General features: G+C 42.7%; 1 protein-coding gene across 7 annotated transcripts in view; it reads left to right on the top strand.

The window, feature by feature from the left end:
• The window catches only part of LOC126458537 (leukocyte elastase inhibitor-like), a 342,121-nt gene that overhangs the window by 22,857 nt on the left and 303,933 nt on the right, over positions 1 to 15,331 (top strand). For all 7 annotated transcript variants that reach the window (XM_050095648.1, XM_050095646.1, XM_050095643.1 and 4 more), the window contains exons 2-3: positions 647 to 733; positions 7,302 to 7,481. In XM_050095648.1, the coding sequence (XP_049951605.1) occupies positions 659 to 733; positions 7,302 to 7,481 (255 nt within the window). In that variant the 5' untranslated portion in view covers positions 647 to 658. The remainder of the gene's footprint in view (positions 1 to 646; positions 734 to 7,301; positions 7,482 to 15,331) is intronic.

Below are 15,331 nucleotides of genomic sequence, written 5' to 3'. Positions count from 1 at the left end.
TCTCAGATCATCTGGACATATAATGTAATAATAGGAGTAGTAATAGTAATAGTAGTAGTAGTAGTTTTATTAATCGGTAGATCATTTTTACAAGGGTACTGGACATGAATTTGTGTGTCGCTACAAATTTGTAGTTTCCCAATTCCACATTCACAAAAATACCTTGTTGAAATTCATTTAACGTCACCAAATTTTTGCATTTACGACATTCTGCCCTGAGTACAATGTTTATTAATCAAATACAGTGGTCAAGACAATAGACTACTCATCCAGCAAGTAAAATACCTTGACACACGGTCAACACAGTCGCACTCAATACGTCGTTTCAATTGCCTCACAGTGCGTCACTTCATTGCCTTCATTTTTCCTCTATCACCACCCTATAAGCCACAGTGTTTGTCCCCAGTATTTGTAAAGGTATACATTTTCCATTCTCCATTCGTATACTGAACTTAGTAAAACGAATACATACATCATCGGTAAGTTAATATATGTGGATTGTATTTGCCGAATATTATTCTTCTAGTTTTCCGTGTAACTTAACGTAATTCTCAGTATGGAAAGCATGTTTGGATATAAATGTATTCGGACTGTTTATCAACTTCCTCAGTGCATTCTTATAATTTGTGTTCCTTTATTTTTGCAGACCGCCGAAAAAATGGCAGAGGAAGTGAACGTCGCCCTGCATAACATATCTCAGGCAAATAATGTCTTTACTTTCGACATGTACAAGGTTGGTATCCAGGCAGTCCACTACACGACAGTATGGAGTCGTGCATTTTACTCTTTTGGAAAAGCTGATTTAGGTATAAGATCTACTGTGTGCGTTACCATTTTTGTACCAGCAATAGTCAAATGAAAATATCTTATCACGTACATAACTAAAAGACGTGAAGAACTGATAAAAGTGCAGTTCCCTATCCAAACCATCAAGCATAAGAAATCATAAGGTCTTTTTATAGGGGAATTTCAAATTTTCGTGCTTTTCAGCATATTACAATGTAACTAGTTCTGTTTGAAAGACAGGCGAAATTTTTTCATATATTCAACAGGTAAGTCGTATTAAGTGTGATCTGTAACAGTTTTCAAAAACTATTTCATGATATTTGTTTCATCAAACGCTGCCATAGTAACCAGTTAACTGGATATTCTTTCACGTTATAATGTCACCTGACGTACACTAAAACAAATAGTAGCAGATTACGGTTTATGAGTTTCATAAAAAAAGATGACGAAGAAATTGAAGAAATGTATGATGAGATAAAAGAAATTATTCAGGCAGTGAAGGGAGACGAAAATTTAATAGTCATGGGTGACTGGAATTCGACAGTAGGAAAAGGGAGAGAAGGAAACATAGTAGGTGAATATGGACTGGGGCTAAGAAATGAAAGAGGAAGCCGTCTGGTAGAATTTTGCACAGAGCATAACTTAATCATAGCTAACACTTGGTTCAAGAATCATAAAAGAAGGTTGTATACATGGAAGAATCCTGGAGATACTAAAAGGTATCAGATAGATTATCTAATGGTAAGACAGAGATTTAGGAACCAAGTTTTAAATTGTAAGACATTTCCAGGAGCAGATGTGGACTCTAACCACAATCTATTGGTTATGAACTGTAGATTAAAACTGAAGAAATTGCAAAAAGGAGCAGATGTGGACTCTAACCACAATCTATTGGTTATGAACTGTAGATTAAAACTGAAGAAATTGCAAAAAGGTGGGAATTTAAGGAGATGGGACCTGGATAAACTGAGTAAACCAGAGGTTGTACAGAGTTTCAGGGACAGCATAAGGGAACAATTGACAGGAATGAGGGAAAGAAATACAGTAGAAGACGAATGGGTAGCTCTAAGGGATGAAGTAGTGAAGGCAGCAGAGGATCAAGTAGGTAAAAAGACGAGGGCGAGTAGTAATCCTTGGGTAACAGAAGAAATATTGAATTTAATTGATGAAAGGAGAAAATATAAAAATGCAGTAAATGAAGCAGGCGAAAAGGGATACCAGCGTCTCAAAAATGAGATCGACAGGAAGTGCAAAATAGCTAAGCAGGGATGGCTAGAGGACAAATGTAAGGATGTAGAGGTTTATCTCATTAGGGGTAAGATAGATACAGCCTACAGGAAAATTAAAGAGACCTTTGGAGAAAAGAGAACCACTTGTATGAATATCAAGAGCTCAGATGGAAACCCAGTTCTAAGCAAAGGGGGGAAAGCAGAAAGGTGGAAGGAGTATATAGAGGGTCTATACAAGGGCGATGTACTTGAGGAGGACAATATTATGGAAATGGAAGAGGATGTAGATGAAGATGAAATGGGAGATACGATACTGCGTGAAGAGTTTGACAGAGCACTGAAAGACCTGAGTCGAAACAAGGCCCCGGGAGTAGACAACATTCCATTAGAACTACTGACGGCCTTGGGAGAGCCAGTCCTGACAAAACTCTACCATCTGGTGAGCAAGATGTACGAGACAGGCGAAATACCCTCAGACTTCAAGAAGAATATAATAATTCCAATCCCAAAGAAAGCAGGTGTTGACAGATGTGAAAATTACCGAACTATCGGTTTAATAAGTCACAGCTGCAAAATACTAACGGGAATTCTTTACAGACGAATGGAAAAACTGGTTGAAGCAGACCTCGGGGAAGATCAGTTTGGATTCCGTAGAAATGTTGGAACACGTGGGGCAATACTGACCTTAGGACTTATCTTAGAAGAAAGATTAAGGAAAGGCAAACCTACGTTTCTAGCATTTGTAGACTTAGAGAAAGCTTTTGACAATGTTGACTGGAATACTCTCTTTCAAATTCTGAAGGTGTCAGGGGTAAAATACAGGGAGTGAAAGGCTATTTACAATTTGTACAGAAACCAGATGGCATTTATAAGAGTCGAGGGGCATGAAAGGGAAGCAGCGGTTGGGAAGGGAGTGAGACAGGGTTGTAGCCTATCCCAGATGTTATTCAATTTGTATATTGAGCAAGCAGTAAAGGAAACAAAAGAAAAATTCGGAGTAGGTATTAAAATCCATGGAGAAGAAATAAAAACGTTGAGGTTCGCCGACGACATTGTAATACTGTCAGAGACAGCAAAGGACTTGGAAAAGCTGTTGAACGGAATGGACAGTGTCTTTAAAGGAGGATATAAGATGATCATCAACAAAAGCAAAACGAGGATAATGGAATGTAGTCGAAATAAGTCGGGTGATGCTGAGGGAATTAGATTAGGAAATGAGACACTTAAAGTAGTAGAGGAGTTTTGCTATTTGGGGAGCAAAATAACTGACGATGGTCGAAGTAGAGAGGATATAAAATGTAGGCTGGCAATGGCAACTAAAGCATTTCTGAAGAAGAGAAATTTGTTAACATCGAGTATAGATTTAAGTGTCAGGAAGTCGTTTCTGAAAGTATTTGTATGGAGTGTAGCCATGTATGAAAGTGAAACATGGACAATAAATAGTTCGGACAAGAGGAGAATAGAGGCTTTCGAAATGTGGTGCTACAGAAGGATGTTGATGATTAGGTGGGTAGATCACGTAACTAATGAGGAGGTATTGAATAGGATTGGGGAGAAGAGTAGTTTGTGGCACAACTTGACTAGAAGAAGGGATCGGTTGGTAGGACATGTCCTGAGGCATCAAGGGATCACCAATTTAGCATTGGAGGGCAGCGTGGAGGGTAAAAATCGTAGAGGGAGACCAAGAGATAAATACACTAAACAGATTCAGAAGGATGTAGGTTGCAGTAGGTACTGGGAGATGAAGGAGCTTGCACAGGATAGATTAGCATGGAGAGCTGCATCAAACCAGTCTCAGGACTGAAGACCACAACAACAACAACAAAAAAAGATTTAATGTCATTCTTTCAAAGCCAGTTCTTCTCCACCATTTAAGTAAAGGCGTAACATCTATAATAAGTGCCTACGTAGTGCTGGTAGAAAATTATAAAGCGGCGGCCACGTAATCTATTCTGCGAAACTGCGTGGATGACATTTACGGTGCTTCAAAATTACGTTTTTGGGCGCGTGTAAGCTATTAAGGCCGCGCAGTTTTCAGAAGGAACTATAATACATCATTATCTGCGAAAAGTGGTGAACGCCCAAAAATAATATGGGGCTGCTTCCTCTTGGACCAGCTACAGCCGCGGAGACCTGCTATTAACTGTCATTAACTACAAGAATGCCCGAGTCGTATTACATGCGAAGATCATAGTCGCTAGCCCGAAATTTAAATTTCGCTGGCTAGGCTAAGAAATGAGAAACGAATAACTCATGGTCTAACCATTCGCGTGATGTGAGTTTGGTAAGGCATCAAATAGCGTTCTGCGTCTGACTCCGCGAAGGAAAATGCAATATTTTAGCGCTGTACCATTTCGTTCCGTAGTAGAAGCCACTTCCACTTGTACCGCAATCTGAAACATACCAACCACCTGAATCACACTGCTATTAGCTGAAAGTTCCATCATAGAATCCGGACCGTGTAACGCGTTTAGCTGACCTTTATAGTACAGTCAGTCAAACAGAACGTTCGGCATCCATATCTCATTTCTCGGAAGTTTTGTGCGACTTCAGGCGTAGCGCCCTACCGATTCTGCAAGACCTACGACAAACGCAGTTAAGAGATATTAATAGTCTCTAGACCTTTGGCCTTTAAACCATTTAAAATTACCGTGACAGTTTCTCATAAAAAGTGAGGTCACTGAACGTCGCTGTTTTTTCGAAACAGATAACTGTATCCCCACTGCATGTGTGCATACGTCAATATGGCTCTGCCAACGACTGAAATGTACTTATATACACACTGGCTCCTTTAGAAAGAGTGCTCTACTGCAGTTCATCTAAACATTCCTGTGACCCGTAAATGACATGTAATTGCTTCTGCAACACAAGTCAGACAGCGGTTGTGTGTGTGCCCTGCTGGGTAGAATCCCTTATTTCAGGGATATCCTCCGTCACCGAACTGGGAGCTCTGCATTCGGGTTTCTTACCACTCATGTACTATGTTTCGCATAATGTTGGTCTCGATTCCATCCTGCTTGGCAGCAGCTTTGCAAGAGCCAGTACAAACGAAGCTCCTGCAGGCAGAGAGCGAAATTGTACTTCTCCGTGTTGCTGGTTATCCCACCTGTCCTATTCCTTTAAAGCCGCAGCGGCAAACTAGATCCTGCGCTTCTGTGGCAGGGACTGAAAAATATGGTCCTACCATTACCTGAGCGATGTCTGCGGAAGTTGTTGGAAAAAATTCATGCCTAAAGACACATGTTTCTTGTGAATACGTTCGCCTAAAGTTTTCTGAATGGTTTTCACGTCTTCGTGGATCTTATGGACGAGAAACTTCTTCTGTGGCCTATTGTTGCCTTTACTTCGTTATTTCGTCATTGCTACGTGAAAGGCTGTGAGGTTCTCTGCATATGGTCGCTATTTGTGCCAATGCCAAACCCACGCCAGCCCCCAAGTGAACATCAACGATCGTCCGTGTAGCGTGGAACAGACAGCAGTTTGTGAGGTATGCTTCAGCAGCATAGTATGCCACGCTTCCAACGTTATGAAATCAGTGCAGAAGGCTGTGTTCAGAAATATCCAGTTAGCTGTACAGTGTCAAGTTTCATCGCATTGAGCAACGACTGAGAAGCCAGGGGAGCATAGAAATAGTTCTGTGAGAGACAATAGTCGTATTTAAGTGCTGAGGTTCTCACGATATTCGGAAGTTACGAAACATAACAATCCTGACATTACGAGAGAATGAGTGAATGTACCCGCGGCACAGGTGGACATAGGATCCGAAGAACAATTTGTGTGTTCTTCTACAAAGAATACATGTCGTGGAAGAGAGAAATGATAATGGTTAGAGTGCTTGTTGTGGTGCTAAATTAGGGAAGTTGATTGTTCCGAGAGACGGAATTTGCATTTTTATGTCAACAGCGTAGAGATTGGTTACTACGGGTTAGTAGAAACAAGTGTGGCGTGATAGGAATCGTTCCCACTCATGACCACCATTTTGGGACTACGCCAATGATATCATACCCTCCGTGGAAACTACATCCGATCAACATGAGGATGTTTATGATCCATCAGCTGTCTTGCTGCATTTTCTGAAGTTTTCTAGCGCCTGCACACAGACTGGAGCTCTTTGATTGTGAAACCAACCACGTAATGAAACGTTTCGGATACTTTGTAGGCATCCAAGCTTGCAGCACTTTGTGTGTCTGCGAGGCCTCTCTATGCAGTAATGGGAGAAGTGTTGGTTTTTATACCATACATGGTAGCCTTGTTGTCTATCTGTAGCAGCTTGCTTATTTTCTCTGGCAGGGATTACTTATATCAGTTCAGGTGAAAATTAATTCTGAAAGGTAGGCAGAATTGTAGAAAACTAGTAAGTAGTTTGTAAGTCAGATGGCCTCCTTTAACTTCCATGGAAAACTGAACGATCCTTGATTACATTAAATTCAGTGCAATCAGCTCGATTATCGATTAAAATAGTGTGTTACAGCGAAACCTATACGAAACGTCTGTTGTATACAGAACTTGCTTGAACTTAAAAATAGCTTTCACATCTCAATCTAAGGAACACAAGTACAAAATATTCCTTGGACTGAAGATAACGATTTGGGTGCAACAGCGGTTTGGTTCTAGGAATGTCTCAGCCTCCTTTCATCTTCAATTAACAGGTTTAAGCCATTTTAAAAAGAATTTTTCTATGCACTCTCAACTAAATAACGGGTGGTAGAATGTGTAACTTGAAAAGTAATGGATTTTTGTTTTAGAATCTATAATTCCATTCGTGAAATAAAAATTCGGAACTTTATGAAAAGAAACAAATGGCGAACATTAACGACCAAGGTTGTCACAGTCTATCACGTTGAATGTATTATCTGATACATAATAATTTCGATGATATTATAAGAACGTGTCAATCAGATATATTAATTACATAAACTTCTTATTCACGAAGCACTTAGAAACAATTACTTTGATTGCAAATAGTTTTCTGATTCAGCGTTTCAGATGCTCTTACTTACCATTACTGTATATTAATTATGTAGAAAAGTTACATAATTTTCTGTCCTCATTACAATTGGACCATCAGAATGCTTTGTTGTTGCTCGCTATCGATGGTGATGGCATAATTCATTCATTCCATTCTAATTCTAACGATCTCTACGAAGATATTTAGGTTTCACAGCCTTAATTTCTCTTAGCAGATAATTGTTATTATATTAGTGCAGAGCATGAACTACAAATATACTACTGTATCTAAAAACTGTCTGAAGAAGAATAAATTGTGACACACGTATTCATTTTCAGATTTTGGCGGCGGAGCCTGGAAACTTGTTCTTCTCTCCTATCAGTATACAGGTAATACTCGCGCTCACATTCCTTGGAGCCAAAGCCAATACGGCCAAACAGATTGCCAGAGGTCTGCGTCTACCTGAGGACACAACTGTCGTTGAAGATGGTGTTGGGGCTATAATGAACAGATTACAGGTGAGTAAAGTTTGTGTAAGGGACCAAGGCACGTAAAAGGGATTCCTTATTCGTTAATATCAAAAGAACAGAAATCATTTCGTTTCTACATCTACATCTACATCCATACTGCGCAAGCGACCTGACGGTGTGTGGCGGAGGGTACTTTGAGTACCTCTATCGGTTCTTCCTTCTATTCCAGTCTCGTATTGTTCGTGGAAAGGAAATTGTCTGTATGCCTCTGTGTGGGCTCTAATCTCTCTGGATTTATCCTCATGGTCTCTTCGCGAGATGTACCTAGGAGGGTGAAGTTATGTTCTCGAAACTTCAACAAAGTAGTTTGTAGTCGGATTCTTGATACACGTTTAACGATATTATCTCTGTAAATTTGATTTCAGCGATAGCCAGTGAGACAACTTGCTTAGTATGGTAGAGGCAAAACATAAACTTTCGTACCTAGGGCGACAACAAGTGCGTGCTTGCATTTTCTTTCCGGTGTTCAACGGCTTTTTTGAATATCACATACTGACCTTAGAATCTGCCTTAGAGCCTGCTTTATTGAGCATTTTTCATTAATTGTCGTCGAATCACAGCTTTCGTAGGCCTTCGTGTATACAGGTATGCAACTCCGGCTTCCAGGATCTGGCGAGTAGACATGTTACCAGCATCACTGCCTTAGCCAGTATCTGTTCAGGCAAGGGACCCACACACACTGGTGCCCAAAATTAAAGCAACAAACAGAAAATTTGCAAGTTTGCCTTTTTTGGCCACAAAACAGTTTAAACAGGTGATAACAAAGTAGAAACAATGTAAAGAATACAGAACGTAAACAACTGCTGCAACATGCATAACAGTAGACGGAAATGTTCTTCGTTTTTTTCCATCTTAACAGATTTACACACACATTTCGACAACTGGGGTGTGACCACCTCTGTTAACAATACAGGCCTTGACATATTGTAACCCCACAAAATAATTCAAGTGTAACCTCCCCAAAAAATTCATTCACATTTAACCTCCCCCCAAAATTCATTCTCATTTAGTGTAACCTCAAAACAGAAAAATTCCTAAACCTCTCAACAGTAAAAATTATAATTATGTCGTTCACAATCAGTGTAACGTCCCAACAAAATAATTTCCGTAACCTGGTAATAATACAATGTAAGTAACCTCTCAATTAAATTGTCGCTCGCTTATAACTTTTCAATAACTGATTGTGAATTTAAACTGGTTAATTTTGGACGTCAGCAGTGCTGCGTCATGGCCCTGAAAGACCATTCTGAATAAAAAAAGAGAAAAATTCTTACCTCAATGAAGTCGCCGAAAAACGCATATACGAGGGCGGTTCAGAAAGTAACCTCCGATTGGTCACAGTGCGGGTTGTGGGGGGAGTAGCGACGCCATCTGTGCGTTCACGCACTCAACAGGTCAGTCGGCATCAAGCCATGGTCGAGTGAACGTCGTACCTGCGCTAGTTTAATTTTTGTGGCAGTTTGAAATGTGTGCTGCAATAGAAAACCCCGCCAAATGTGAAGTGTGTGCTGTCATAAGGTTTTTTACAGCCAAAGGATATTCTGCAGCAGCTATTCATCGTGAGCTTTGTGCCGTGTACGGACCAAGAGTTATGAGTGAAGGAGTTGTCCGTGAATGGGTACGTTTATTTAAAAGTGGACGAGAAAACGTTCATGATGAAGAGAGGAGTGGTAGACCATCATTGGTGACTGACGAACTCGTTCAGACAGTTGATGCAAAAGTTCGTAAAAATCGACGTTTCTCAATGTCGGAGTTGTCTACTGGTTTTCCACAGATTTCTAAGACTCTCTTGTACGAAATAGTGACAGCAAGATTGGGTTACCGTACGTTCTGTGCACGATGGGTGCCCAAAATTCTTACCGACCACCACAAAACTCAAAGAATGGCCTCTGCATTAGACTTTCGAGGATGAAGGAGAACCACTGTTAAACAGAATCGTGACCGGTGACAAAACCTGGATTAAGTACGTGAACCCTGAGACAAAAGAACAATCAAAGATGTGGGCACATTCAAATTCGCCTACCAAACCAAGAAAAGCCTCGCAAGATTTTTCTGCCAGAAAACTGATGGCAACGGTGTTTTGGGATGCCAAAGGGGTGTTGTTGGTTGAATTCATGGAACGTGGTACGACCATTAATCAAGACGTGTAGTGTGAAACAATAAAAAAGTTACGACGGGCTATACAGAACAAACGCCGTGGTATGCTGACTTCCGGTATCGTTTTTTTGCACGATAACGCCCATCCTCACTCTGCTCGCAGTCTTCAAGTCCTTCAAGTGGGACGTTATCAACCATCCACCTTACAGCCCAGACCTGGCGCCAAGTGATTATCACCTCTTCATGCATTTGAAGAAATGGCTCGGGTCACAGTGGTTTGATGACGACGAAGAGCTCAAAGATGCGGTCACAGGCTGGCTCCAGGCACAGGCGGGTGATTTTTATGCAGAAGGAATTTCAAAGCTTGTGAAGAGATACGATAAGTGCCTCAATCGCTATGGAGACTATGTAGAAAAATAGTGCAAAGATGTAGTTGTAAGATGTATATATTAAAATATTTTTATTTAACTTGGTGCATTTTTTTAAATCAACCGGAGGTTACTTTCTGAACAGCCCTCGTATATCTGCTCTTACAATAAAATTTTCTAGCACAGCCCTGTGCAATGCTGGCCGATAGATTTGTCATTAATGAAAGGAAACAACTGATTTGTCTTTTGTAATAATCGGGATGATCATGGATTGGAGAAATTAGTAAATTCTTTAAATTGAAATGAGTGGTTGTTAAAAGTTACTTTTTATGAGGAAGATTGTTATTACGAGAGTTTTAAAACATTTACATGCGACTTGAGATAACATTACTACATATGCGCGAGGCTGCTTTTTACCTTATACAATAATACTCAGGCTCCGGCATCGCTGCACCGCGACTGGCCCAGCCAACACGATGCACCAGACCAGACCAGAGCAGACTGCAGACTAGCAACAACATACTGCTACAGCTACACAGTTCCTACTGCAGTCAACACTGCTCTCTGGTCAGAGATTCTCTTATACCTTGCATATCGCAGGCAGCGCATGAGCAATACATCGAAATTACATCTACTCGGACCTCTTACAATACGTGTGTGAATTCCTAAGGGGCCAAACTGCTGGAGTCATCGGTCCCTATACTTATACACTACTTAAACTAACTTTTGCTAAGAACAACACACACACCCATGCCCGAGGGAGGACTCGAACCTCCGGCGGGAGGGGCCGCGCAATCCGTGACGTGGCGGCCTATACCGCTTGGTCACTACGCGCGGCACAGACCTGACAGCGGCAGAGCATACAGTGAGTGTGCAACGCCTTCAGTGTCATGTTGAGGCAATAACGCCCATTCTTCCTGCGGAGGTGCTCGTAAGTCTTAGAGAGTGGTTGGTGGATGCTGACGCGATGCAACCACTCTCCCTAGTGCATGTCACACAAGCGCTATGGGATTCGAATCGCAGAGCGAGATGGCCACGCTATGCGTCCAGCATCTTCCGTTTCCAAGAAAACGTCAACCACTCGTGCTTTATGAGGTTGAGCACTATCGTCCATTCAGCACGACGTCTGGACGCACAACACCTCGCAACAACCGTACATGAGGTCCCAACAACAAAGTTAGGAAACTACTGCGAAAGCAAAGAGAGCTTCACTCCAAGTTTAAACGCAGCCAAAACCTCTCAGACAAACAGAAGCTAAACGATGTCCAAGTTAACGTAAGGAGGGCTATGCGAGAAGCGTTCAGTGAATTCGAAAGTAAAATTCTATGTACCGACTTGACAGAAAATCCTAGGAAGTTCTGGTCTTACGTTAAATCAGTAAGTGGCTCGAAACAGCATGTCCAGACACTCCGGGATGGCATTGAAACAGAGGATGACACGCGTAAAGCTGAAATACTAAACACCTTTTTCCAAAGCTGTTTCACAGAGGAAGACCGCACTGCAGTTCCTTCTCTAAATCCTCGCACAAACGAAAAAATGGCTGACATCGAAATAAGTGTCCAAGGAACAGAAAAGCAACTGGAATCACTCAACAGAGGAAAGTCCACTGGACCTGACGGGATACCAATTCGATTCTACACAGAGTACGCTAAAGAACTTGCCCCCCTTCTAACAGCCGTGTACCACAAGTCTCTAGAGGAACGGAAGGTTCCAAATGATTGGAAAAGAGCACAGGTAGTCCCAGTCTTCAAGAAGGGTCGTCGAGCAGATGCGCAAAACTATAGACCCATATCTCTGACGTCGATCTGTTGTAGAATTTTAGAACATGTTTTTTGCACGAGTATCATGTCGTTTTTGGAAACCCAGAATCTACTCTGTAGGAATCAACACGGATTCCGGAAACAGCGATCGTGTGAGACCCAACTCGCTTTATTTGTTCATGAGACCCAGAAAATATTAGATACAGGCTCCCAGGTAGACGCTATTTTTCTTCACTTCCGGAAGGCGTTCGATGCAGTTCCGCACTGTCGCCTGATAAACAAAGTAAGAGCCTACGGAATATCAGACCAGCTGTGTGGCTGGATTGAAGAGTTTTTAGCAAACAGAACACAGCATGTTGTTCTCAATGGAGAGACGTCTACAGACCTTAAAGTAACTTCTGGCGTGCCACAGGGGAGTGTTATGGGACCATTGCTTTTCACAATATATATAAATGGCGTAGTAGATAGTGTCGGAAGTTCCATGCGGCTTTTCGCGGATGATGCTGTAGTATACAGAGAAGTTGCAGCATTAGAAAATTGTAGCGAAATGCAGCGGATAGGCACTTGGTGCAGGGAGTGGCAACTGACCCTTAACATAGACAAATGTAATGTATTGCGAATACATAGAAAGAAGGATCCTTTATTGTATGATTATATGACAGCGGAACAAACACTGGTAGCAGTTACTTCTGTAAAATATCTGGGAGTATGCGTGCGGAACGATTTGAAGTGGAATGATCATATAAAATTAATTGTTGGTAAGGCGGGTACCAGGTTGAGATTCATTGGGAGAGTCCTTAGAAAATGTAGTCCATCAACAAAGGAGGTGGCTTACAAAACACTCGTTCGACCTATACTTGAGTATTGCTCATCAGTGTGGGATCCGTACCAGATCGGGTTGACGGAGGAGATAGAGAAGATCCAAAGAAGAGCGGTGCGTTTCGTCACAGGGTTATTTGGTAACCGTGACAGCGTTACGGAGATGTTTAACAAACACAAGTGGCAGACTCTGCAAGAGAGGCGCTCTGCATCACGGTGTAGCTTGCTGTCCAGGTTTCGAGAGGGTGCGTTTCTGGATGAGGTATCGAATATATTGTTTCCCCCTACTTATACCTCCCGAGGAGATCACGAATGTAAAATTAGAGAGAATAGAGCGCGCACAGAGGCTTTCAGACAGTCGTTCTTCTCGCGAACCATACGCGACTGGAACGGGAAGGGGAGGTGATGACAGTGTGCCCTCCGCCACACACCGTTGGGTGGCTTGCGGAGTATCAATGTAGATGTAGATGTAGGTGTAGATGTAGACGTCGTCACGATACCAGGCGCCACTTAATTCTTTCCAATTCACCCGTACGACTTTATGAAGAGATGTTCGAGTGATCAACATAATCCCTGCCCAAACCGTTAGCGATCCTCCTCGATATCGGTCTCTTTCCACTATGTTCGGATCTCGAAATTGTGTTCCACATTGCCTTCAGATGCGAATCCGTCGAGAACCACTCTCCAGACCAAATCGGGACTCATCTCTGAAAAGAACATTGGCCCACTCTTCGACTGTCCAGGTGGGATATTGACGACTCTACTCTACTCGCCCCTTCTATAAGGACGCACCAGAGGCATACATACAGCAGGTCTCTTGATGCGTCGCAACTAGGGCGCGATCGCCAATTTGTCTGTTAAAGCTTTCTTGTATGAATGTATGTGGGCCCCAGTGTACGAGGTGCATTCAAGTTCTAAGGCCTCCGATTTTTTTTCTAATTAACTACTCACTCGAAATCGATGAAACTGGCGTTACTTCTCGACGTAATCGCCCTGCAGACGTACACATTTTTCACAACGCTGACGCCATGATTCCATGGCAGCGGCGAAGGCTTCTTTAGGAGTCTGTTTTGACCACTGGAAAATCGCTGAGGCAATAGCAGCACGGCTGGTGAATGTGCGGCCACGGAGAGTGTCTTTCATTGTTGGAAAAAGCCAAAAGTCTCTAGGAGCCAGGTCAGGTGAGTAGGGAACATGAGGAATCACTTCAAAGTTGTTATCACGAAGAAACTGTTGCGTAACGTTAGCTCGGCGTGCGGGTGCGTTGTCTTGGTGAAACAGCACACGCGCAGCCCTTCCCGGACGTTTTTGTTGCAGTGCAGGAAGAAATTTGTTCTTCAAAACATTTTCGTAGGATGCACCTGTTACCGTAGTGCCCTTTGAAACGCAATGGGTAAGGATTACGCCCTCCCTGTCCCAGAACATGGAAACCATCATTTTCTCAGCACTGGCGGTTACCCGAAATTTATTTGATGGCGGTGAATCTGTGTGCTTCCATTGAGCTGACTGGCGCTTTGTTTCTGGATTGAAAAATGGCATCCACGTCTCATCCATTGTCACAACCGACAAAAAGGAAGTCCCATTCATGCTGTCGTTGCGCGTCAACATTGCTTGGCAACGTGCCACACGGGCAGCCATGTGGTCGTCCGTCAGCATTCGTGGCACCCACCTGGATGACACTTTTCGCATTTTCAGGTCGTCATGTAGGATTGTGTGCACAGAACCCACAGAAATGCCTACTCTGGAGGCGATCTGTTCAACAGTCATTCGGCGATCCCCCAAAACAATTCTCTCCACTTTCTCGATCATGTCGTCAGACCGGCTTGTGCGAGCCCGAGGTTGTTTTGGTTTGTTGTCACACGATGTTCTGCCTTCATTAGACTGTCGCACCCACGAACGCACTTTCGACACATCCATAACTCCATCACCACATGTCTCCTTCAACTGTCGACGAATTTCAATTGGTTTCACACCACGCAAATTCAGAAAACGAATGATTGCACGCTGTTCAAGTAAGGAAAAGTCGCCATTTTAAGTATTTAAAGCAGTTCTCATTCTCGCCGCTGGTGGTAAAATTCCATCTGCCGTGCGGTGCTGCCATCTCTGGGACGTTTTGACAATGAACGCTGCCTCATTTTAAAACAATGCGCATGTTTCTATCTCTTTGCAGTCCGGAGAAAAAAAATCGGAGGCCTTAGAACTTGAATGCACCTCGTAAGTAGTCAGAATCTTATACGATCTGCAACGAGCGAGCAGTGTCCTGCAGACACGCGTCATGACCATATGGCGTGACTGCAGCGTGCGAAAGTAGCGGATAGGCGCTTACAGAGCAGTTACATTCTTTGGAACTATAAAAATTAATGTGGTGTCACCGCCAGACACCACACTTGCTAGGTGGTAGCCTTTAAATCGGCCGCGGTCCGTTAGTATACGTCGGACCCGCGTGTCGCCACTATCAGTGATTGCAGACCGAGCCCCGCCACACGGCAGGTGTAGTCTAGAGAGACTCCCTAGCACTCGCCCCAGTTGAACAGCCGACATTGCTAGCGATGATTAACTGTCTACATACGCTCTCATTTGCAGAGACGACAGTTTAGCATAGCCTTCAGCTACGTCATTTGCTACGACCTAGCAAGGCGCCATATTCAGTTACTATGAATGTATTCTGATCAGATAATATTGTGAATTATGTACCGTCAAGAGCGACGTTCATCATTAATGGATTAAAGTTAAGTATCAAACTAATTACGTCCGCTTTCTGAATTCTAATTCCTTGTCATGTTCCAGACCCCAC

This window comes from Schistocerca serialis, chromosome 2 (genome assembly GCF_023864345.2).
Source record: "Schistocerca serialis cubense isolate TAMUIC-IGC-003099 chromosome 2, iqSchSeri2.2, whole genome shotgun sequence".
Lineage (NCBI taxonomy): Eukaryota > Metazoa > Arthropoda > Insecta > Orthoptera > Acrididae > Schistocerca > Schistocerca serialis.
Note: the sequence above shows the minus strand (reverse complement) of the source record. Positions and strands in the feature narration are given on the sequence as shown.